The sequence below is a fragment of the Myotis myotis genome, unplaced genomic scaffold (assembly GCF_014108235.1).
Source record: "Myotis myotis isolate mMyoMyo1 unplaced genomic scaffold, mMyoMyo1.p scaffold_m19_p_40, whole genome shotgun sequence".
NCBI lineage: Eukaryota > Metazoa > Chordata > Mammalia > Chiroptera > Vespertilionidae > Myotis > Myotis myotis.
This window is the reverse complement of record NW_023416347.1, coordinates 26,986-52,477: the sequence shown is the minus strand read 5'-3', so window position 1 is coordinate 52,477 and position 25,492 is coordinate 26,986. Positions and strand designations below refer to the sequence as shown.

Genomic DNA, 25,492 nt, shown 5'->3' with positions numbered 1-25,492 from the left:
GTCTGGCATAATGCAGTCACCCAGGGCCCCCCAAGCCCAAGCCACACCTGGTAGAGAAGTGGGGAGAAACCCTCCCCTCCCCTCATTGGCCAGAGGATATTTGTCTGCAAACTAAAAACTTGGGCCCAGCTAAGAGAAGTTGGTGGGGGTGGAGAAGGGAGGGAGTGGTCAAAAAAATGATACAAACAGTATTCATTTAATGTGGTACAACTGCAAGAGGAATTTCAAGAGGCTGTACTTCCCACAGGCTGGTACTCGCTAAGCAGGGATGGCCACCGAATAAGAAACAGTTAAGAAATGCTAAGCTCCCCGTAACAACCACATTAAAACAAATGGCCCCAGCCCAGGAAGAAACACTCTAGAGCAGCGGTCCCTGAGGCCCGAAAGGTTGGCGACCGCTGCTCTAGAGCATCCCTGTCCGGTGGCACTTGCTCTGATGATGGAAGTGTCCTATGCTGCAACGTCCATGCTGCTCTTCAAATTTAAGTTGATAAAATGAAACGGCCAGACGTACTGGACACATTTCAAGTGCTCAGTAGCCACTGTGGCTGGTGCCATTCTGGACCATGCAGCTCGTCAGTGCTGTGACGTCTCCTTGGTGGGCGACTTTTTGTTTCTCTTTCTCCCTACTAATTGCTATTTTCTGCGTTTTGTTTAGCGGATATATCATTTTTTATTATCTATGAACTGTCTGCAACCACTTTTCTGAAACTGAGGCCGTGTTGGACTCTTCTTTTGACTTCAGATATCTCGCTATAAACGTTGCCTTTGAGCATGTGACCTGCCTCCTTGCTAACCTGAACCCACAGAGGCACACCCGCTCATGCTCAGTCCTTCCTCCTGTCTGTGGACACACACAGGCCTCCCTCCAGGAGAAAACACCTCCGACCTCCCTCTTGCTGCAACACTGCCTGCCACATGCCTGCCCCGTAGCCGTGACCCCTGGGAGCTCTTGGAGAGGGGCTGCCGCTGCCCTGCGGAAAGGACGTGCCTTCACTTAAGAACTACTTCACGATCCACAGAAACCATCACAGAATCCCGACCAGCGTTTTTGTTTTCCTTCCGTGTGTGTGTGTGTGTGTGTGTGTGTGTGTGTGAGAGAGAGAGAGAGAGAGAGAGACTGGAGGAGGCGGCAGGGGTTGCGGAGTCACCTTTGCAAACATGAGCAGTGAGGAGCAGCCTGCAGACCCAGAAAGCTGCCTGCAATGAACGCCAATGAACACTTACTATTACACCTGGACGTGCCGCCAAGTTTCTGTACCAGTGACGGCGAACCTTTTGAGCTCGGCGTGCCAGCATTTTGAAAACCCCTAACTTAACTCTGGTGCCGTGTCACATATAGGAATTTTTTGATATTTTCCACCATAGTAAAACCAAGACTTATATTTTTGATATTTATTTTATATATTTAAATGCCTTTTAACAAAGAAAAATCAACCAAAAAAATGAGTTCGCGTGTCGCCTCTGACACGCGTGTCAGGTTCGCCATCACTGTTCTATACAAACCACTTATATTTATTTTTCTCTCTTGTTAAACAATAGAGTGGCCAACCCTAGCACACAGAGTAACTTCCACACCACAGGTATTCTGAGGGGAAAATCCACATATTTCCAAATTCCTCCACAGTGGCCAGGGACCCCTGATGCTGTAAAGACGCTGCCCCGTGGCCATATTTGTGTAGTTGGACCAAACTCCTGCAGGAACAATCCTCTTGAAAAATCCGCCTGAGAACACATCCTATTTGCCCAGGAGACACGCTCTTCAAAGAAACCGCACCGAAAGTAAGAATGTGGAGGGGTAAACGCACGCCGAGCAGCCTCAGCGGAGGAGAGAGAGAATCCAACCCCATGACACAGTCTGTACCAAATTGTTAAGAAAAAAAGAGAAAACAGACAGGGGTAGAATCATATGCTCTGAGATATGTAGTTTTAGAAAAGAGAAAGAGCAATAATAATTTTGATTTTGCTAACAATCACAAATAATAAGAAAATAACATATTATTTTCTTATTTAAGACAGCCTAAATTTGTTCCCTTATGACATCATTGGCCACTCTCCAAATTATCAACAGAGAGCAGAATAATTTATACAGTTTTAATAATGTATATATACATTGCACATAGAATACATAAACATAAAAAAATATAAAGTATACAGGCTTTTTACATTGCCTTCAAGAAAAAGCAAAAGTAATATAAAAAATAATATTGTAAAATTGTACTAAAGCTCAATGAAATGGAACATAGGTATTTTTTGAGAATTTATTTTAAAATATTAATACCTACAGAACAAGAGAAAATATTTGCAAATTATGTATCTGACAAGGTACTTGTATCCGGAATATACAAAGAACCCTTACGGCTCCATAATAAAACAACCCAATTTAAAAATGGGCAAAAGATCTGAATAGACATTTCTCCAAAGAAGATATACCAATAGATGCTCAACACCACAAGCCACCAGGAAAAGCCACATCAAAACCATAATGAGACACCATTTACACCCACAAGGGCGGCTAGAATCAAAAGTCAGAGCAAATGTTGGCGAGGATGTAGAGAAAGCAGAACTCTCATGCACTGTTGGTGGGAACGTAAACATGGTACAGCCACTCTGGGAAACAGTCTGGCGGTTGCTCAAAAAGTTAAACTGAGTCCTGGCCAGGTGACTCAGTTGACTGGAGCATCGTCCCCTGCACCAGCAGGTCTTGGGCTCGATTTCCAGTCAGGGCACATACCTAGGTTTCGGGTTCGATCCCCAGTAGGGGCATATGGGAGGAAACTGATCAATGTATCAATGTCTCTCTCTCTCTGTCTCTGTCTCTCTCTTTTTCCCCCTCCTACCCTCTCTACCCCCCATTCTCCCTCTCTAGAATCAAACTTTTTTTAAAGTTAGACTTAGAGTTACCATATGACCCAGCTATTCTACTCCTAGGTATGTACCCACAAAAACTGAAAACATATATCCACACAAGAACTCGTACATAAATATCCATTAGCAGCATTTTTCATAATAGCCAAAAGGTGCCTATCAACTGACAAATGGATAAACAATATGTAGTATATACATCCAATAGGATATCATTCAGCCATAAAATAGAATGAAATACTGTATATGTGTTACAACATGGATGAATCTTGAAAATATTATGCTCAGAGCACATATTTTATGATCCATTTATATGAAATGTCCAAGATAAATCTACAAGACAGAGAGTAAATTAGTTGTTTATGGACTGAGGGGGTGGGAGAATAGTCAATGTAGAGATTTTGTGGGTAAATATAGACATTTTTTAGGTGAATATGTAACTCTGAATATACTGAAAACCATGAGATTGTACACTTTAAGTGGGTGAATTGTATGGTATGTAAGTTATATCTGAATAAAGCTGTTACCAAAAAATATATTAGTAATAGAAGGTCTTAACTGTAATGAATAGTGTGTTAGTGTGTATGTCTTTGGAATGCAATAACAGATCATTGGAGATTTTGAGGTCTGTTATATTCAGTAATCCTTCCAGAATGTATAGCTGAGTCACAATACATTTTAGCTGACATTTCTTACAAAAAGGCTTGAAAAACTAAACTGCTTTTGAAACAGTTTCCTTTTACTCTTATATAACAAAGTAAATAAAATAATTATAAAACAAAAAACTCTATTCATCCACCTGTATAGATTCAAAGTTAAAAATCTAAGTGTTGATTGCATGTCTATTGGATTGGATCTCGGAAGCAGCACACGCTTCAGTCACAGTTAGCAAACAAGGTGTTTATGTTACAGGACACTGGAACAGCACTCGTCAGGCGTTTGGCTTAAAATGTAGCCTGGGAGGCTGCCAAGCCCTGCTCTTCTGCAACATGGCGGCAAGGGCCTCACACAACCCTGTCTGGCCGTTTCGTTTCTCATGCACTTCATTCTCTGTTCTCCATAACATGCAACGAAATTAGTCTACATTTGGATGTGTTTATAGCAAGATAGAAAGCTGGAGTCATCACTAACCCTCCCCGTCCTCACCCCCGTCTACAAGCTATCATCGAACCCTAATGCTTACACTTCCTGAATCTCTCTCAACTCTACCTTCCCGCCATCCCAAGTCCATGCCTGAGCTGAAGCCCTCAGCATCTCACCTGGACCGTCACACTTGCCTCTCAAACAGTCTCCAGTCTCCACCCTCCTTAGCATAACGTGTCAGCTTCCCAGAAACAACTGAGCCAATCACTCCCCATTGCACATCTGTCCATAGCTTCCCACTGTCCACGGCTAAAGACCAAATGTCTACCAAGGAATACAAGGTTGTGCAAGGCCTGGCCTCCACCAACTCCGGGTCTCATTTCTCACCTCTCCCCCCCATTCCTCCTGACCCACCTCTACAGAAATGCTGAGCTTCCCATAAGCCCTGTTGTGTGTGCTAGTATCCCGCCCATACCCTTGCTCCAGACATGCTCTCCCTTTCTTTTGTCTGAAAACCTCCTAATACCCGCTCTCTGAAGTTTCCCTGGGCCATTCCTCCATACGGGACTTACCACTCCGAGTTACAACTTCTGTGTACATGTTTATAACCTACCAGACTGAAGCCCCTTGAGCTCAGGGAATGTGTCTTAATCATTTTTATATCTTCAGTGTCTGGCACAATGCTAAAGACAATAATAAGTACTAAAGTTAAATAGACTAAAACAATAATTTTTTTTTAATACCAAAGAGAAGAAAACCTTACTAAATTTGGGCAACATTAAATTTCAGAAGTGAAAGTAATAAAATAAACCATGAAATGTAGTAACTCCCAAATGCAGTAAACCGGCACAGGAGACCTGATGGGGGCGATGTGAAAGTTAGAGATCAGTGAGCTTTGGAGGGTTTTCCCCTATTCTTTTTCCTGAAAATGACGTCTTGCTTATATATGTTTGACACATTGGAGAAGATTCAATCTTAAATAGGCTTTTCTTGTTCTTACTCTGAGGCCGACCATTTTTCCATTCTCAGGTGTCACTTGCTTCTCACAAACTGACAAAAACGAATCAACACAGAGACACTAGAGCCCTCTGAGTTTGGAGTCTGGCAGCTCCATTTGTTAACGAGAACTGGGAACATTTCAAAGTGCTGCAATTAGTAAATTTATCGTTGAAATTGTGCTTTCCATTTAATACGCCAAACACAATAAATGGGAACATTTCAAAGTGCTGCAATTAGTAAATTTATCGTTGAAATTGTGCTTCCCATTTAATACGCCAAACACAATAACTCTGTGAGCAAATTAAATTAGCATCTTTCAAAAAACCAAGCTGACAAAGCGGATGTTATACCTTCCCCTCCGAAGCGATTTTTGCTCATGTTTAATTTTGTTTGAACTCCATATTCTTCTCCCCCTTGCGCCTCTTGGTGTCTAGAAAACATACCCATCAGCTTGTCTTACTAGGCCGGAGCCCAGGGCTCCGAAGACCAAGCTCAGCGGCAAGTTCTGGGCCAGGAGAAGGACCAGCCCCCGGGCAGCCCCCGGACAGGACCGCGAGCCAGGCAGCACCCACCTGTAGCCCACCTTGCGGGCATAGTGCAGGCAGTTCTCCTTCACGTGGGTCTGGAAGTAGGCGGAGCGACAGAGGACTCCACACTCCGGACAGCAGTACGGGGACTTGTGTGTGTGGATCCGCTGGTGAGCACAGAAACTGCACTGGTTGGGCAGCAGCATCTGGCACACCGGGCACGTCTAGGAGAGAGCACGGAGAAGACGGTTCACGCAGGCGCCGCCGGCCCTGGCTCTCCAACCACAGCTGCCTGCTTTCCCAGGGCCTGGGTCAGAACGGCCCTCCACCCCCTGCAACTATCCTCTTAGGACACTTGACACCCTAGACCTCATTGAGAGTGTTGATACTGCCCGGCCGGTGTGGCTCTGGGGTTGAGCGTCGACCCATGAGCTAGGAGGGTACGGTTCCATTCCCAGTCAGGGTTTCGGCCTCGATCCCGGGTAGGGGGTGTGCAGGAGGCAGCCGATCGATGATTCTCTCTCATCATTGATGCTCGTATCTCTCCCTCCCTCTCTCCCCCCCACCCCCGCCCCTCTTTGAAATCAATTTCAAAAGCATCTATTTTTTAAAAGTGTTGATACTGACCCAAGCAAGCCTTACCTTGTTAATCACAGACAGACCAGGCCGTGTTTTCCCGATTAGTCCTGTGCGAGGACTGTGAGGGTTTCTTCCCTCTGGCTGAGCAGAGGGCCAGCCTTTCCTCTCCAGAGGCCTAAAGGCCCTTCTTGAAGTCTAAGATCTCACTGCACTGCCACACTCGCCAGGTCCTCACCCTGGCTTGGCAGCGGTGGTTCCTACTCAACACTTTGTCAGATGGTTCGGTGACTTCCTACGGGGACCGGGGACCAGAGCGTGCCCCGGCTGCCTGCAGAAGCCCCAAGGGCACGCTGACTGAGGGTCTTGCCAGCTTCCATTTCCCCAGCCCTGTCTGTCGGCTCTGGGTGGACAGGGGCGGAACCAAGGAAGAGGAGTCCTACAGCCAGACTCACTGAAGTTCTAATGGGCGGAGCCCAGCCAGCCAGAGGGAGGAACAATGGGCTGAGGGTGCCCACATCTGGAGAAGTCCTTCTCAGCAAAGAGAGGCAATTGTGCTGCTCACTTGGGGGGGTGGGGGGGGCCTGACCTGGGTCCGAGGAGTTTGCAGAAGGACAAGTCGTTAGGGAGGACAGAAAAGGGTCTCTGCTTTAATCAGCTAAATCCAGATGGGGGGCCTCTACAGGACAAACCCAGCTCTTTCTACAAATAAATGACAAGGGGGTGAAAAAAGAGAGGGAAGGGAACTTTTGATTTGATTTAAGAGAAATTTTCAATAACTGCAGTGTATGTATGGCACTTATTTGAATAATAATTCAAGCTAGCCAAGTGCAAAAAAGAATGAGATACTACCTTTATTATATTTTTATATTATTGTATTTAACACTAACTTGGAGCACTCTGGATATATGATTATCTAAAAACTAAGCTGTACACCTGAAACCAATACAAAATAAAATTGAAAGAAAAAAAAAATATCTACATCATTTTAAAAAAAAGACTAACTTAACACATTGTTTGCGGGTAGTTTTTACCGCGCACTAACAGGTGGCGCGGGCCATTTTTGCAAATTTTTTGCGCAAATGGCAATGTTCAGTAAAATTACGATAACTTCAGTTTACGTATTTATACGTTACCCGCATTCTACCGCTAGTCTATAAAAAACGTATTAATACATGTCCCGCACTCTACTACCAGTCAACGTAAAACATATAAGTAAAACGTATAAATATGTTTCCCGCATACAATGTGTTAAGCATAACATTGGGACATTTGCCACTTGATATTAAGATTTGATAATGAGAGATTATTAACTTTAAGAAATAATGATACTATGTTGATATTTTGGAAGGGAAATCTTATCTTTTAGAGACACATGAAATATTTACAGATACAATGATGTTTGCATTTACTTAAACATAATCTGTTGGAGGGGGAGGGAGGGGTAAGAAAATACATGAAAGCCCTAACTGGTTTGGCTCAGTGGATAGGGCATCAGCCTGTGGACTGAAGGGTCCCAGGTTCGATTCCGGTCAAGGGCATGTACCTTAGTTGCGGGCACATCCACAGTGGGGAGTGTGCAGGAGGCAGCTGATCGATGTTTCTCTCTCATTAATGTTTCTAACTCTCTATCCCTCTCCCTTCCTCTCTGTAAAAAAAAATCAATAAAATGTATTTAAAAAAAGAAAATACATGAAACAAGGTGGACCATGAGCTAGTACTTGTTCATTATACTATTAGGAGAGTTCATTAACCATCCTTCCCACTTTTGTAAATGTTTGGAACGTTCCATAATAAAAAGGGTGGGGTGTTTTTCAAGTATTACTTTAGGCGAAGAACAGTAAATGAGCATGCCCTTTTGTGCAAGAGGAGACTATCACACACACACACACACACACACACACCTATTTGCTTTTGTTTGCCAAAAAGGAGCAATGCAGTGATAAACCAAAACTGAAAAAAATGGTTACCTATAAGGAAGGAGGGAACAGGGCCAAAAGGACAGGGATAGAAGCAAGACTTCTCTCAATGTACCCTGCTATACAGTTTTAATTTTGGAATCAAATGTGTTTTGTTTTGTTTTGAATCCTCACCCAAGGATAATTTTTTCCACTGGATTTTAGAGAGAGTGGAAGGGAGAGGGAGAGACAGAGAGAAACACTGATGTGAGAGAGACACATCGACTGGTTGCCTTCCACACGCCCCTGACCTGGGCCAGGAACCTGCAACCGAGGTACATGCCCTTGACCAGAATTGAACCTGGGAACCTTCAGTCTGCAGGCTGAGGCTCTATCCACTGTGCCAAACTGGCCAGGGCGGAATCAGATGCTTTACAGAGTTTTTAGGTAATATGAAATGAAACTAAATAACCAAAAGCATTCCCTAAAAATTGAAAAACAGAAACATATAACCTAACTAACATCAAGTAACTATATCAACTACATAGAAAAAAAGGATTACTGCACTCCCAGGAACCTTTCAAATACAACATTTTGACCAATATGTCCTTAATGAGATACATCCTGCGGGCAGGAAGACCTACGAGCACACCTTCACCTTTCTGCAGTTGTCTTCATGTTACAAATAATATTGGTTTTGATACTTTGAAATTTGTGTGTGTGTGTGTGTGTGTGTGTGTGTGTAAAAGGAAAATCTTAGGAACCAAGACTTTCAGTGTAAAATCAGTTCCATAAGCACTCTATAATCTTACATCTGAATACCAGCATAAACTCATGATCTTTTTTTCTCTTTTTTAAAAAATATGACTTCTTTATTGATTTTGTAGAGAGAGGAAAGAAGAGAGAACGAGACATAGAAACATCCATGAGAGAAACATCAATCAGCTGCCTCTTGCACACCCCCTACTGGGGATCGTGCCCAGAACCCGGGCCTGTGCGCTCACCGGGAATCAAACCATGACCTCTTCGTTCATGGGTCGACGCCCAACCACTGACCCACACCGGCTGGGCTCTTTTCTCTTTTTAAAAACTTCTATTTCTTAGCTCTCGCCACTGAAAAGGCCTAGAAACAAAGATATATCCAGTAGCTATGAGCATCTCTGCTGCCCAGAATGTGGCCTCTAAATACCATTCCGCAGTAAAAGAAAGTTGGCTTCTTGGGGAAATGGCTGATTATAGGTTTGGCACAAGAAATGTACCAGGGCACCTTGTTGGGGCTGAAAGCTTCTCAAGGCTTAACTGGTTTGTGTCCAAAAGGGACACAGGAGTCACTTTGAAGAGGCTCCCAGGGACCAAAGATAACTGGAGCATCAAAAAGTATGACTGAAGCCGAGCTGGCATGGCTCAGTGATTGGGCATCGGCCTATGTACCAGGAGGTCACAATCTGATTCCCGGTCAGGGCACATGCCTGGGTTGTGGGCTCGATCCTCAGTGCGGGGTGTGCAGGAGGCAGCTGATCCATGATTCTCTCTCGTCATTGATGTTTCTACCTCTCTCTTCCTCTCCCTTCCTCTCTGAAATCAATTAAAGAAACATATTTTTTTAAAAATGAATGAGTTCATGATAACACTAAAACTAAAAATAACAGACTGTCGCTGACACCCATTAGGACGGCTACTATTTAAAAAAAAAAAATAACAATGTTGGTGGAAATGAGGCAAAACTGAAACCGCTATTCACTGTTGGTGGGATTGTAAATTTGTGCAGCCGCTCTGAAAAACAGTATGGCTATTCCTCAAAAAGTTAAATATAGAACTCTCATATGATCCAGCAATTACACTTTCGGGTAGCAGGTACCTGAAAGAATTGAAATCAGGGTCTCAAAAAGGTATTTGTACACGTTCGTGGCATTATTCACAATACCCAAAAGGCAGAAGCAGCCCAAGTGTCCATCAACAAATGAATAAACTAAATGTGCTTTTTACATACAGTGGAACATTATTCAGCCTTAAAAAGGAAGGGGATTCTGACTCATAGAGGACATTATGCTAAGTAAAATAGCCAGTCACAAAAAAACAAATGAAGACTATGATTCCACTTAGATGAGGTACCTAGAGTAGTCAGATTCATCGAGACAGGAAGTTGCCAAGGGCTGGAGGGGGAAGGAGGAGGAAATGTTGTTTAATGGGGAAAGAGTTGCAGTTTTGCAAGATGAAGAGTTCTGGAAACTGATTGCAAAAGAGTGTGAATGTACTTAATGCTACTAAACTAAGTAACAAAAAGAAAGAATAATGTTAGAAAAACACCCGGCTGCAAGTCTTAATATTAGTGACTCAAGCAGCAATGATTGGGTATTAAAATCATTAGGTAAAAGATAGGGAGCTTTACAATGAAGGGACCAGAAAGCCACTGTCTAAATTCCCCCCTAAGATCTGCATCATTAAGACGCAGACAATCAGACACTTTGCACCTCCCTGAAGTCATGAAATGTGGAGGACACAGGACTCCCCTCCTCAGCACTGACCCCGAACCTAATGGAGTCTTTACTGCTAACTTCTAGTCTACAGACAAAGTATGGGATTGAAAAAGAACAAGTTAATTATCTGAGGAAGCAATCAGGCAAAGCCAAAATTATCCTGGAAAGTTCTCAGGAAGCAATCAGGCTCAGGACCGTCCCGGAAAACCCTCCGGACACATGGCCCAGTTTCTTCAACAAACCAGTGACGTGAAAAAAGGGGGGTCCGATCGGGTGGATGGGACAAGGTACTGCTGTAGACGAAAAGTGTAAAAGGCTTATTAGCCAATGCAAAGTGTGGTCCCTGTCTGGATCCTGATTCAAAGACAAGTTTTGTCACAAAGGGGAAAATCTGAATATGGCCTTGTGTTAGGACATATGAAGGAATTGTTATTAATTTCGTTAGATATGATAATGGCATTAAGAACAAGAAGAAACTGTCTCTCTGTGCTGACATCCTACCCAAGAGGGTGGCTTGGAATGTCAGGGGAAGGACACCCCTCCAGCCACTGTACAGGGAGGCAGGTGGGGTTCAGGGACAGTCTCCCAGGAAGAACACAGAAGGCCCGCACATGCTGTCCTGCAGTCACTCAACAACCCCAGAGTGGAAGAGTGGGACCCCCCCTCCGCCGCCTACCCCCTGCCCTAGACCAACCTGAAGCTAGGGCACTCGTTCCGGGAAACCCAGATCCAACAGCCATCCAGGCTAGTTTTGACCCCAGAGCTCGAGCCTCACCCTTTCTGTGAGATTCAGAGGCCACTTTTATAGGCATGAGATTTTAAGGGATTAGAACGAGGCTGAGAGAGGCCTGACAGCCCTCCTGGTGGTCCCTCCCCTCCTCTCGGCTGGGCCCTGCTGTCCAGCTCCTATTAGACGAGAATGACACAGAGAAGAGGCAGGACCAGCAGGTCACCAGCAGGGGATCCTTGACCCAGACTTCCCTCACATGTTAGAAGACACCAGTGAGGAACAGTGTGGGGGAAAAAGAGGCCCAGGCATCAGACCTCCACTGGCAATGGCTCTGATCACAGGACTTAGAAGGTGCAATCTGGGACCCAGTCAACCCTGCTGGTATATGAAACCCCAAGGAGAGGGCTGAAGAGGCCATACTCCACCTGACTCACCGGGAGGAAAATACAGACACGGAGGTGAACATGAGAGGCAACAGCGACCCTCGGCACCTCTGGTCCCTTTTGGAGCTGCAGAAGCCCCACCATCCCCCCAAATTCTTCCTCCTGCCTCTACCCCACACTCCCAAGGCTGCCTCACTCGTGACAGCTCCCTGTCCTCAAACACACGTGGCACTGGCACATACTGTTGTCCCTCTCCCTGAACGCCCTGCCTCTCCCTCCTCCACGCTCAAATGTCATGTGTGGCGTCACAGTGAATTGTCCCTCTGAGGCACTTCCTGCAACGATGCTGACAAGCCTGTTCCAACCGGCTCTGCGTCTGCACACACTCAGCTGTCTGGGTGGCGAGCTCTGTGCTGGCTGTGCCACCAGGAGCTCCAGGAACAGCGCAACTCCCTCTCGCTGGCACCCGAGCTCAGCTAGGAACACACATGCAAAGCTCAGCGGCCCCCAGCAGATGTGCAGGCCCCTGTCGAACTGACATAAAAAGAGCTCCTAGATCAGTCGGCGTGACTCGGTGGTTGAGCATCGACCTATAAACCAGGAGGTCACAGTCAATTCCGGGTCAGGGCACATGCCCGGGTTGCAGGATCAATCCCGAGTAGGGGGTGCGCAGGAGGCAGCCGATCAATGATTCTCATCATTGATGTTTCTACCCCTCTCTCCCTCTCCCTTCCTCTCTCTAAAACCAATAAAAACATATTTTTTAAAAAAACATAAAAATAAATAAATTTAAAAAGAAGCTGCTGTACTTCTGCCCCAGGCTCTGCAGCCCTGGCTGAGGGAAGCTGGTGAGGGGCGGGCCTGGCTAGGTCAGGAGAGACTCCTGCCACGTGGAGGAGGAGAAAAAGAGCCTCTGGAGGCGTCTGGAGCCCCGATTCTTCACAGGACGCTGCTCCCTCAGACAGCCATGGGCACAGAGGGTGCCAGAGGATATTCTCAGCACAGACGCCTTTTTTTTTCTTTGAAATAAAGCCAGATCTCGTCAAACATAACCAAGAACGGGGAGCAGATACGCGCGGCTGCTTTCCTAGAGGGCTGAGAGCAAGGAAGGAAGGAAGGAAGGAAGAGGCCCACAGGTCAGCCTGCTGTGCTTCCCTCCACGTCAGCCCTGACACGGGCCCGGCTGCAGTTTCCACAAAGGATTCTGCCCAAGGAGCTGAGCCCATGGCAGGCAGCACGCAGCAAAGGATGGTTCTTAGAAGGGCAGACCAAGGCGGAGAGCAGTGTCACACGACCTCTGCCCCGAGTCCTGCGGGCACCTGGGAGGGCTGCCCGGACACCTGCCAGCAGAGACCTAGCCCAGGCCTGACCAGGGGCCCTGGCAGCCCACTGGGGTGGGAGCTGAGTGGACTTTGGGGCACGTCCACATAAACGCTCACCCAATCTTCAGGGCCTCCCGTCAGCTGAGGGCAGGACGCTTTTCTCAGTCAACACCAAGCACCATCTAGTCAAGCAGGTCGCTAATCGTCCAGCAAACATCCTGTTCTCAGACCGCTAAGATGCCACCACTGCCCCCATCGATGAGCCCATGGGAACCAGGGCCTGACGCCCGCCACAGGAAGGGTCACTCACCAGGCCCTCGGTTTTCTCCGTCATCCTCTGGAAATGTGCCGCCATGACCGTGTGGTCGCGTATCTGCTTGTGACATTCGAGACACTTGACCCCGTGCCGGATGAGCCTCACGGGGTCTGGGTAGAGCGGCAAAGCTGGGACGGTGGAGCTGGCACTGTCCGAGGCGGGGCCTTGTTTGGGGGAGGGCGGGGGAGGGGGGGCCGGGGCTGGGGCCAGCGGGGCCGAGGAGTTCACGGGGACCGCCACGAACATTTGGTCCGCGGAGATGGGCTTGACGAGCAGCTGCGAGCACTGCATGACCAGCCCCTTGCTCTTGTGGTCGCGGGCGTGCCGCAGCAGGCTGCACTTGTTGAAGAAGAGCAGCGTCTGGGAGCAGAGCGTGCACAGCACCTCGATGTGGACGCTCCGCCGGCTGTAGTGCTGGCTCAGGCTCTTCTCTAAGGCAAACGCGTCCCCACACTCCAGGCAGCAGTACCCGCTGGCGGGCACGTGGATCCTGCTGTCCGCAGGCGGGCTGAGATTGGGCGCGTAGAGGGGCACGGGGTTGGAGCTGTGGAGGACCTTGTTGAAGACCTCCACGACCAGCGGGGCGGCCTTCTTCACCTGGTGGACCAGGGGCACGGACATCTGTGTGGGCTGTGGCTGGCTCCGCCTCTGCGCGGAGGACTTGGCCGTCACTGAGGCGGCCACGCTGTGGGGGACCAGGTTCAGGTTGGCCAGGTGCACGGCTTTGGGCAGGAGGTTGGCAGAGGCCGGGGTGGACGCCTGCGGTGCGGTGCTCTGCTGCTGCTTCTTGCCCGCCTGGGGGCCCGGGGCGGCCCCCTTCGGAGCCCGGGACCCAGAGCCACAGCTGGGGGACGAAGGTTCACTGGCCTTGGTCACGCTCTCAAGTCCTTTCCTGTCGCCCTGGGGGCTCCCTGCATTTGTGTCCCCCTCAGGAAAGTGCTCGGGGGCAGGCAGGGCAGCGACCTCGTCCTCAGGCACCTCGCTCGGGGCCTCGGCAGCGGCACTCCCTAGAGGTGACCCGGCAGGGGACTTAGTGGGATCGTCTGGGTCCGGCAGGATCCTTGTGACAGTCCGTTTGATCTGCCCCGATGATGTCTTAATGGTTTTGATCCTGACTCTGGGAATCGCTGGTGGGGAGCTGGCGGCCACCGAAGGCGAGCCCTTGCTGCTGCTGTCGCTGCAGATGCTCCGGGGGCTGTCCGGCGGCTTCATACTTTTTCTAGTCGCCTCCAGGGGGCTCCGGGGACTCTTTGGTGACTTGGGCATTTTGGGGCTGCCTTTGGAGCCCTCTTTCGTGGGCCCTGAGGGGTCCTTGGTGTGGCCAGGATGGTCCTCCTTGGCGACACTGGCGACCCTTTTGGCCTGCAAGGCCACCAAGGCTGCAACACAAGAGGACAGCTTGGAATGCGCCGGCTTAAGTCGCTGCCGCGGGGGCACTGACGAGCAGGAGCCGAGCTCGGCAGCGAGCCCCTTGGGCTCTGCAATACTGTTGCTGGGGTGGCTGTTGAAGTCCAAGGCATCCCCAAAGAAGCGACTGGCATCCGGGTCCTTGTGAGGCTCTGCCGCCTTCTGCGCCCCTCGCTCATGTTCCTGCTGGCTCCCCAAGGGCAGGGGCTCGGGCTTGGGCTCCTTCTTGCAAAAGTGATCGAAGATATGCAGCTCCGGGACCGGAAACTTAGCCAGAGCCTCCAGGACTGGGCCCCCGACAGGCCCGCACCCGGGAGGGGGTGCGAAGTAGCTGTCGGAGTGCTTGGGCTTCAGCCCGAAGCCGTTATCTTTGATGGCATCCTCGGACTCTGGGCTGGAGATTGGACTGAACTGGCTGAAGGTGGGGAGTGGCTCTGACTTGCAAGGCTCCAGCTTGCCCGGGAAACTCCTGGCACTGTCTCCATTCATGAAAGCGGAGTCAAACTTCCCACAGTTGTGGCCCAGGCCGTGGGGCTCCGGAGGCAGGTCCGGGCCCCGGAACCCATTGTGCAGCAGGCTGGGAGTGATGTGGTCTTTCTCCGCTTCGAAGGACTCCTGGCGGCTGGTGTTCTTGACAATGACACTCACGGCAGGCACGTCTGAGGACGACCCCGAGTGGGACAAGGACACGCTCTCATCCATGCACATGCCCGGAGGCTTGAGGGGATTCTCATTCTCCTCGCTGGGGGTCTGGATCGCCTCCTTGGCGTCGAGGCTGGTGGGGTCTGGGATGTCAAAGGCGGCCAGAAGGTCATCAAAATCTGGAGTTTTCATATCCCCCATGGCTGGACGCCGGCAAGGGCTATAACAGAGACAGAGAAGAGACTCTGATCACCAGACTCCTGCTGGACCCGGCCCAGCGTCACCTTCATTGCACACCCAACACACTAACACACACCCAGCCAGCACGCCCACCCACAAACGCCCACCCTAGGGGAAGTCACACACTGGTGCTTCACCCCAACAGGTTTCCAAAATGCTAGAGACACAGAGGGAGGGGCGAGGAGGGGGGGTGTTGATACGTAGTGACAAGCCCGGCAGGCCTTACACCTCAACACCTAGGAACTCCTGGCTGGTTGCACAGCCAAGAGGCGCAGGCGTAGCACACTCCCTCCACCTGTCGGGGAACATCATCTCCATGTGCACTGGCCAAGTCACTCACTCAGCTGGAGAAAAGGCGTGGCTCAGCACCTCCCTTCTTCAGAAAACTTCTGGTTCATATATGTGATGTGGCTATAAGTTCTGCTAATTTACACGTAGTTATCATTGGCTTTGTATAACTCTGGTTTCTTGCTGCATACATTTCATTCAAATTCAAAATGATTTGCTATTGCCAGGATTTACGCTGCCTCATAAGTACACTCTAGAAAATTATATTATCCCCTTGGTATTTTTTTATTCCAGTCAGCATCTACTTAATTCCTTCCTTTTCACTCTAAAACTGTTATTGGTTGATGAACAGACCACTGAACCTGAGGGGCAGGGTGACTCTTAAAGTGACTCTTATCAAATCAGCCAGGAACGGTTTTAGAGGAGCCTTGAATTTTATTTCAACTTAATATACAAGGAAAAGAAAATCCACCTGTTTCCTTCATCATCTGGAGAAGCAGAGCTACAGAACTATCACAACAGAGGTTAGGAAATCCCTATGACACTCCCACTCAGTGGAGGTTGGAGCTGGCTCGCTCAAACCTGCCAGAAAGAGGAAGAAAAACCCACCGCCTCCCGTGCTCAGCCTCTGAATCCTGCATCTGCTTCAGCATCTCAGAGCCTTACTTGCTTACATACTTCCTACACCACGTTTATACTGAAAACTTTTCTGGATGCAGACTGACGCAATTCTTTTAGAAAGTAGTATAGTTGTCTCACAGAAACCAGATGAGGAGAAAAATCCTTGGGTCCAAGAAGCCCATTGCCAGAAATTTATCCTAAGAACAAATATTCCCAAAAGCCATATGGAAATGTGTGCAGCATTAAAAACAACACAGAAAAATAGGTGATATCTGTAATACTATCAAAAACAAAAAAAATTATTTAAAAAACACACACATAATGCCCTGGCCAGTTTGGCTCAGTGGATAGAGCGTCGGCCTGCAGATGGAAGGGTCCCGGGTTCAATTCTGGTCAAGGGCATGTACCTCAGTTGCAGGCTCCTCCCTGGCCCTGGTTAGGGGCATGTGGGAGACAACCAATAGATATGTCCCTCTCACATCAGTGTTTCTCTCTGTCTCTCCCTCTCCCTTCACTCTCTCTAAAATTCAATGGAAAAAATATCCTCAGGTGAGGATTAAACACACACACACACACACACACACACACACATAAAAGATATATATGCACACATACACACACAGAGTCCAAGAAGAGTGATTGACTGACAGACTATTATGCAGTCATTAAAAATTCTAATTATGCCCTGGCCAATGTGGCTCAGTTATTTGGAATGTCGTCCCATATGCCAAAAGGTTGTGAGTTAAATTCCCAGTCAGGGGCTTGTGTGGGAGACAATGCTTCTCTCTCTCCCTCTCCCTTTCTCTCTGTCTAAAATCAAAATAATAGTAATAATAATTTTGTTGTTATTGTTAATCCTCACCCGAGGATATTTTTTCCATTGATTTTTAGAAAGAGTGGAAAGGAGAGGGAGAGACAAAGAGAGAGAAACATCAATGTGAGAGAGACACATCGATTGATTGCCTCCCATATGTGCCCTGACTGGGGCAGGGTTATCGAGCCTGCAAACGAGACACCTGCCCTTGACCAGAATCGAACCTGCAATCCTACAGTCCGCAGACCGACGCTCTAACCACTGAGCTACCCGGCTAGGGAAATTTTTTAAAAATGTAAGTCCATGTACAGCCCTAGCCGGCTGCTCAGTGGTTAGAGCATCAACCTGCAGACTGAAGGGTCAAGGGCAGGTGTCTCGGTTGCAGGCTCGATAACCCTGCCCCAGTCAGGGCACACATGAGAGGCAACCAATCAACATGTCTCTCTCACATGGATGTTTCTCTCTCTTTGTCTCTCCCCCTCCTTTCCACTCTCTCTAAAAATCAGTGGAAAAAATATCCTCGGGTGAAGATTAACAAACAAAAAAATCCATGTACAGTTTAAGTTAATTTTTAAATTCTAATTATGCTAAGTGTCCTTCCACAGATGACTGGATAAGGAAGAGGTGGTACATGTACACAATGGAATACTACTCAGCCAGAGAAAGATGAAAGAAACATTGCCATCTGTGACAACATGCATGGATCACGAGAGTCCCGTGCTAAGTGAAACAAAGACGACAAAAAAGGACAAGAACCCAATTTCACTTCTATGGAGCATATGAAACAAAAAGCAACAAACAGCCCGGCCTCCACGGCTCAGTGGTTGAGTGTCAACCTATCAATTCCTGGTCAAGGCACATGCCCGGGTTGCAGGCTCAATCCCCAGCAGGGGGCGTGCAGGAGGCAGCCAATCAATGATTTTCTCTCATCATTGATGTTTCTCTCTCTCTGCCCCCCGTCCCTCTGAAATGAAATAAAATAAATTCTTTCTAAAAAAAAAAAAAAATCAACAAATTCATAGATACAGATAACTGAATGGAGGTTATCAGAGGGGAAGGGGTGGGGGGAGGATGAAGAGAGTAAAGGGGGTCAAATATACGATAACAGAAGGAGGCTAGACTTTGGGTGAGGAGCACACGATGCAATATACAGATGTTGTATTATAAAGCTATATACCTGAAATTTATATAATGTTATTAACCAATGTTACCCAAATATATTTAAATGTTTAAAAATCCTAAAATCCTAATTGTGACATCTACATAGCAACACGGAAAGTTACTTGTAGTATTAAGTTAAAAAAAAAATGAATACAAAGTGTTGTCATGTCAGGCTATGATTATAACGATGTAAAACTAAGTCTGCATTTGAGCCAAGATAAAAAGAAAGAGAAGAAAAATTATACAGGGTGCTAGGATTACTGGTGGGTTATTTTTTCAAAAGATTTTTTTGTGCAGATAAACTGCTTTTATAACTTTTAAATGGGAAAATAAAGAAAAAACACTCAGAACCGCAGGAAAGCAGGTGGCGTGGGGGAGGTATACCTGTTACTGCCCCAGGGGATCAACAGGCTTACAGGTTTGCGTTCTTGCCCCCCTCCCAACCTCCGACCAACAAAATACATCTGCCTGCTTAAGAGTTCACAGGAAATAAAAACCACTCCCATTGGAAAGCCGCCTGGTTATGGTGGATAATAATAAAGTGGATTGTCTATACTGAATACGGGTTGGCAGAGTAGCTTGCTGAATGACTGTGCCAGGACTGGGAAGTATTGGAACCCATAACCAGGGACAAGATACTGGGTATCAGGGAAAGCACTTGGCACCCCAATACCAAGGAAACACCTGTGTGATATTCGCTTTATAAGCTTATCCCACCCCCAACCCCCCCCTTTTTTTTTACTATCTAGGAGAAAAGATGAGGAGGAAGGCAGAGAGACTGGTCTCTTTAAGGAGCTGGGAAGACCATGTGGGGAGGAGGGGTAGTTGGCGGTGTGCAAGGAAATAGCAGGGAGCCTCCTATTGTCTCACTCTTGAAGCAGAGAAGTGTTACATCAGAAGAAAGCAATGTTCTCCACACAGAGAAATCTCAGCAACTGGCTCAAAGCAGTCGGAGGTGAGGTAAGGTGGCTTTTGCTAGGAAAATCAGAACTAGTAAAGGATGTGGCAGCTCAACATCAGCAGCAGGGAAAACATTTATAAACTCTGAATTTTAAATACCAAAGCTGATGCTTTTATTATTTTTTTAATATATATTTTTTATTGATTTCAGAGAGGAAGAGAGAGACAGAAACATCAATGATGAGAAGGAATCATTGATTGGCTGCCTCCTGCATGTTGGACTGAGCCTGCAACCCAGGCATGTGCCCTTGACCGGCATCGAACCTGGGGCCCTTCGGTCCACAGGCCGATGCTCTATCCACTGAGCCAAACCGGCTAGGGCAGTGGTTGGCAAACTCATTAGTCAACAGAGCCAAATATCAACAGTACAACGATTGAAATTTCTTTTGAGAGCCAAATTTTTTAAACTTAAACTATATAGGTAGGTACATTGTTATTAACTTAATTAGGGTACTCCTAAGGCTTAGGAAGAGCCACAGTCAAGGGGCCAATGAACCGCATGTGGCTCGCGAGCCGCAGTTTGCCGACAACAGGGCTAGGGCAAAGCTGATGCTTTTAAAAACCTAAGATCCAGTCCTGATTTCTGTTTTGCCCTCATAAGGAAAACCCAAAACACTAGTCATCGATAACAGTGATGGGACTCACTGTGTACTCAGTATTCATGTTTCTTTAAGCCTTGTTGTAAACTATCACACTGTTTGTAAGTAGAAAACAGAAATCAGTCAAACTGGCCCTAGCCGGTTTGGCTCAGTGGATAGAGCATCAGGCTGCAGACTGAAGGGTCCCAGGATCAATTCCGGTCAAGGGCACATGCCCAGGTTGCGGGCTCGATCCCCAGTAGGAGGTGTGCAGGAGGCAGCGGATCATTGATTCTCTCTCATCATTGATGTTTCTCTCTCTCTCTCTCCCCCTTTTCCTTCCTCTCTAAAATAACATATATATGTATATATATATGTATATGTATATATATATGTATATATACACACACACATATATATATTTAAATCTATCCTGTTATAAAAGCAGAGAAAGAAAATACCAAAAAAAGTCTATCAATAAAATTAGAAAAATTTAATGAAAATAATGAGAAACCACTTTGGGCTCACCAAATTGACCAAGGTTACCAGATGTTCCCCCGACCCACAGGGCTTTTCATTTCCCAGGATTCAACCTCAGTAGAGAATTGTTGTGGCTTAAAACAGTAATATTTATTTTTTATAAAACACTTGCAAAGCACTCTCAGCACTTTTTTTTTTTTTTAATTCTCACCAAGGATATGGTGGTGTTTTTTTTGTTTGTTTGGCTTTTTATTTTGGAGGGAGAAAGGAGAAAGAGAAACATCAATCAGAGACCCCAACTGGGGATCAAATCCATAACCTAGCTATGGGCCCTGATCGGAAATCAAATCCACAACCTCCTGGTATATGGAACAACACTCCAACCAACTGAGGCTCCCAGCCAGGGCTCCTGCACTAATTTTACGTCAATCGTGTTTCATGCCTTAATTTAGGTTTATCATGTGACATACATCCATGTTGACAGTCGCAGAGAGACCTCATTTTTAAGTAAAAAATGTCTTATTGAAACCCCCCCCCCAAAAAAAAACATAGCAAGTTAGTAATGCATACTTAAGACCCACTAATTCCACTTCCAGAAACTTATCCTAAGGAAGTTGATATGCACATGGCAAAGATGATTATACAGGACTAGAGGCCCAGTGCATGAAATTCGTGCAACTGGTCAGGTGCGGGGAGGCCCTCAGCCTGGTCTGTGCCCTCTTGCAGTCCAGGAGCCCTCGGGGGATGTCTGACTAAGCCCACAGTCAGACATCCTCAGCGCTGCCACGGAGTCGGGAGAGGCTCCCACCACTACCACTGTGCTTGCCAGCCGTGAGCCCGGCTTCTGGCTGAGTGGTGCTCCCCCTGTGGGAGCACACTGACCACCAGGGGGCAGCTCCTGCATTGAGCGTCTGTCCCCTGGTGGTCAGCACGTATCATAGCGACCAGTAGTTTTGCCATTAGGTCCATTTGCATATTAGCCTTTTATTATATATGATGATTATTTATAACACAATTATTTTATAATCAGCCCAGACTGTTTCCTGATGACACCATGTTACATGTCTCATCACAAAAGGCCCAGAACACATTGGCATCACCAAAAGGACACTGGAAACAACACGAAACCTGTGACCCTGCCTCATTCAAAACCTCGCAGGGCCCGTGCCTGAGTGTGCTGTGTAGTTTGCAGCACCCACGACATGAGAAAGACACACCAGAGCAGGAAGAGGGTCTGAGAAATGCTGAGGCTATAAAGTAGATGAAGAGCTTTCTGATGAGAGCCTTAAAAAACAGAACTCTATTTTATTCTGCAGAAAGGAAGACTTAGGGGACGGGGAGCATAACCGAAGCACAGGTTTGTTCATCAAACCTCAAAATACTAGAGAGAAGAGGGCAGCACCTTGAAGTTTGAAATAAAAGATGCAGACAAAAGACAACTGATCCATTAGTCAGAAAACATATGGGAGAACCAAGATGGCGGCATAGGTTAACGCCGGAGTTTGCTGCTCTGAACAACTACTTCAAAAGTGAAACCAAAAAACGGAAGGGACATCACCCAGAACCACAGGAACGCTGGCTGAGTGGAAGTCCTACAACTAGGAGGAAAGAGAAACGCATACGGACACTCAGAGGAGGCACAGTGCTGAAGTCAAATTCTGAGGTGCGGAGTGCGCGGAGCGGGCTGGCGGCGGAGGGTGCGGTTGGCGTTTTCAATCGGGAGGGAGTCCCAGACTCTGAGCTCCAGATCCGGGCGAGTCTTTAGGGACCCAGACTCAAACGGGAGAGGCGGGACTGTCTGGCTTCGGTCAGAGTGAGTGCAGCTTTCTCTCTGAGTTTTGCAGCGGGTGCTGGGACTCAGAGAGGCAGAGCCCCTGGGGACAGGACTGAGAGCCGCCATAACTGCTCTCTCCGGCCCACCCTGTTGATCCTGTGCGACCCGCCCCGCCCAAGCCCTGCACACAGGCATTTGCTGGATAGCCTCAGGCAAAGGCTAGATTAGCACCTCCCTAGAGGACAGAAGTTCTCTCACTGCTGACACAGCTGATTCTCATAGCCACCTGGCCTGGAGGTCAAACCCTCCCTGGTATTAGCTACAACAATCAAGGTTTAACTATAAGACTGCGAACAAAGACCACTAGGGGGTGCACCAAGGAAGCATAACAAAATGCGGAGACAAAGAAACAGGACAAAATTGTCAATGGAAGATATAGAGTTCAGAACCACACTTTTAAGGTCTCTCAAGAACTGTTTAGAAGCCGCTGATAAACTTAATGAGATCTATGAGAAAACTAATAAGACCCTCGATCTTATATTGGGGAACCAACTAGAAATTAAGCATACACGGACTGAAATAACGAATATTATACAGACTCCCGACAGCAGACCAGAGGAGCGCAAGAATCAAGTCAATGATTTGAAATGCGAGGAAGCAAAAAACACCCAACCGGAAAAGCAAAATGAAAAAAGAATCCAAAAATGCGAGGATAGTGTAAGGAGCCTCTGGGACAGCTTCAAGCGTACCAACATCAGAATTATAGGGGTGCCAGAAGATGAGAGAGAGCAAGATATTGAAAACCTATTTGAAGAAATAATGACAGAAAACTTCCCCCACCTGGTGAAAGAAATGGACTTACAGGTCCAAGAAGCGCGGAGAACCCCAAACAAAAGGAATCCAAAGAGGACCACACCAAGACACATCATAATTAAAATGCCAAGAGCAAAAGACAAAGAGAGAATCTTAAAAACAGCAAGAGAAAGAAACTCAGTTACCTACAAGGGAATACCCATACGACTGTCAGCTGATTTCTCAACAGAAACTTTGCAGGCCAGAAGGGAGTGGCAAGAAATATTCAAAGTGATGAATACCAAGAACCTACAACCAAGATTACTTTATCCAGCAAAGCTATCATTCAGAATTGAAGGTCAGATAAAGAGCTTCACAGATAAGGAAAAACTAAAGGAGTTCATCACCACCAAACCAGGATTATATGAAATGCTGAAAGGTATCCTTTAAGAAGAGGAAGAGGAAGAAAAAGGTAAAGATACAAATTATGAACAACAAATATGCATCTATCAACAAGTGAATCTAAGAATCAAGTGAATAAATAATCTGATGAACAGAATGAACTGTTGATTACAAATAGAATCAGGGACATAGAAAGGGAATGGACTGACTATTCCTGGGGGGGAAAGGGGTGTGGGAGATGCGGGAAGAGACTGGACAAAAATCGTGCACCTATGGATGAGGACAGTGGGTGGGGAGTGAGGGCGGAGGGTGGGGCGGGAACTGGGAGGAGGGGAGTTATGGGGGGAAAAAAAAGAGGAACAAATGTAATAATCTGAACAATAAAGATTTTATTAAAAAAAAAAAAAAAAAGAAAACATATGGAAGTTGTTGCAGATAAATGATATAAATATGAAAATGTCCACACTTACTCAAATTTAGAAATAAAAATAATAAAAGGCTCTTAAGAAATAAGAACAAGAAATGTCACTATGCCGATGAGCTTTCTTTCCCTTAGTATTGAAGCTTTTGAATTTTAAATAACATTAAACTTGGTTGTCTTTTTATTTTTTTCTTAACAATATTAAGTTCAGCAACAGTGGATTAATAAACTCTCAGTAACTGGACATGAAGGAGGGCACCCTGAAAGCATTAAGGAAAATCTGATCTGTACTGAGAATATTGTTTACTGAGACAAGGAGGCAAACAGCTTGTCACAGATTTACACTGTGAAAGCGAGAGCCGAGAGATGAAGGGGCCCTGGGCTACGAGACAACACGAGTAAGGTTCCTTGAACTGGCGACTGTTTGTTGGCTCAGGACTAGAAGAAAGGACCCGTGTACGTGTGTTTTAGGACCTGTGGGTGAATTCTTTACACTGCTCCCCCAGCTGAATATGGCTTACATATATGTATATCATCTGGGTTCAATGGTTAAGGATTTTAAAATGGGTAAATCCGACCGGTGTCACTCAGTGGCTGAGCATCAACCTATGAACCAGGAGGTCACGGTTCAGTTCCCGATCAGGGCACATGCCTGGGTGCGGGCTCGATCCCCAGTGTGAGGACATGCAGGAGGCAACCGATCCATGATTCTCTCTCATCATTGATGTTTCTCTCTCTCTCTCCCTCTCCCATCCTCTCCCTGAAATCAATGAAATATATATACATATTAAAAAGTGGCCAAACCAGTTTGGCTCAGTGGATAGAGCGTCGGCCTGCGGACTGAAAGGTCCCAGGTTCGATTCCGGTCAAGGGCATGTACCTTGGTTGCGGGCACACCCCCAGTAGGGGGTGTGCAGGAGGCAGCTGATCGATGTTTCTAGCTCTCTATCTCTCTCCCTTCCTCTCTGTAAAAAATCAATAAAATATATTTTAAAAAATAAATAAACAAAAAATAAAAAGTGGGTAAATGAGAAGTTGCCATCAGCTTTGCATTTTAGAAGAAGAAACATGGCAGGGGCAAGAGACCAAAGAATGACTCAAGTGTGAGAGACAGACAGACAGAGACAGACGGAAAGAAAGAGACGGGGTGAGGGAGAGGGACAGAGAGGGAGGGAGGGAGGCAGGGAGGAAAGGAGAGAAATTACTTAGCAGAAGCTGGGACCCGAAGAAAGTGCGTGAGGTGGCTGCCAGGTGGAGGTGCTTCTTCCAGGAGTGGAAGCTGGTGAGGCGAAGAGACCGAGTGAGCAGGCACGAGGTCAGCGCCGCTCCTGCGACCTGCAGGGGCTTCTGTTTGGACTGTGGCTGAACACGGACCACAGAGAGACACTGCATCCGTGGGTGGGAGAGGAGGGAGAAACTTTAGCTGGACCAAAGGACATGGGGAAAAAATGGTCCCATATTCCTCCCGGGTCCTCTCCTAAGGCCTCTCCAAACCCCTGCTGATGCCCCTGCCCCGGTGCCCTTCACCTTCACCCAGTGGCAGCTTCTCCTCTCCCCCTCCAGGCCCTTCCACCCCAACCAAAACTCCCACGTCCCAAGAACAGAGTGATCCTGTGAGCACTCTGACGAGACTCACAGGACACTGGAGCTGCAGGGGCCTCGGGAGGTATCTGGTCCGGTGGCTCTCGGACACCCGTCTGGGGAGCTGCTGCACCGACTGCAAAAGAAGAACACGT

The 25,492-nt window shown here is 47.1% G+C and overlaps 1 protein-coding gene across 3 annotated transcripts in view; it reads right to left on the bottom strand.

Moving 5' to 3' along the window:
* ZNF592 (zinc finger protein 592) overlaps window positions 1-25,492 on the bottom strand; it is a 51,496-nt gene that overhangs the window by 5,466 nt on the left and 20,538 nt on the right. For 2 of the 3 annotated variants that reach the window (XR_004967167.1, XM_036306282.1), the window contains exons 3-6: window positions 25,393-25,473; window positions 24,962-25,142; window positions 13,171-15,445; window positions 5,520-5,698 (exon numbers count right to left, since the gene is read on the bottom strand). Coding sequence is in view for 2 of the 3 variants with exons in the window: in XM_036306282.1 (XP_036162175.1) it covers window positions 5,520-5,698; window positions 13,171-15,426 (2,435 nt within the window). In the remaining variant the exon portion in view is untranslated. The remainder of the gene's footprint in view (window positions 1-5,519; window positions 5,699-13,170; window positions 15,446-24,961; window positions 25,143-25,392; window positions 25,474-25,492) is intronic. The other variant, XM_036306283.1, reaches the window with a different exon arrangement.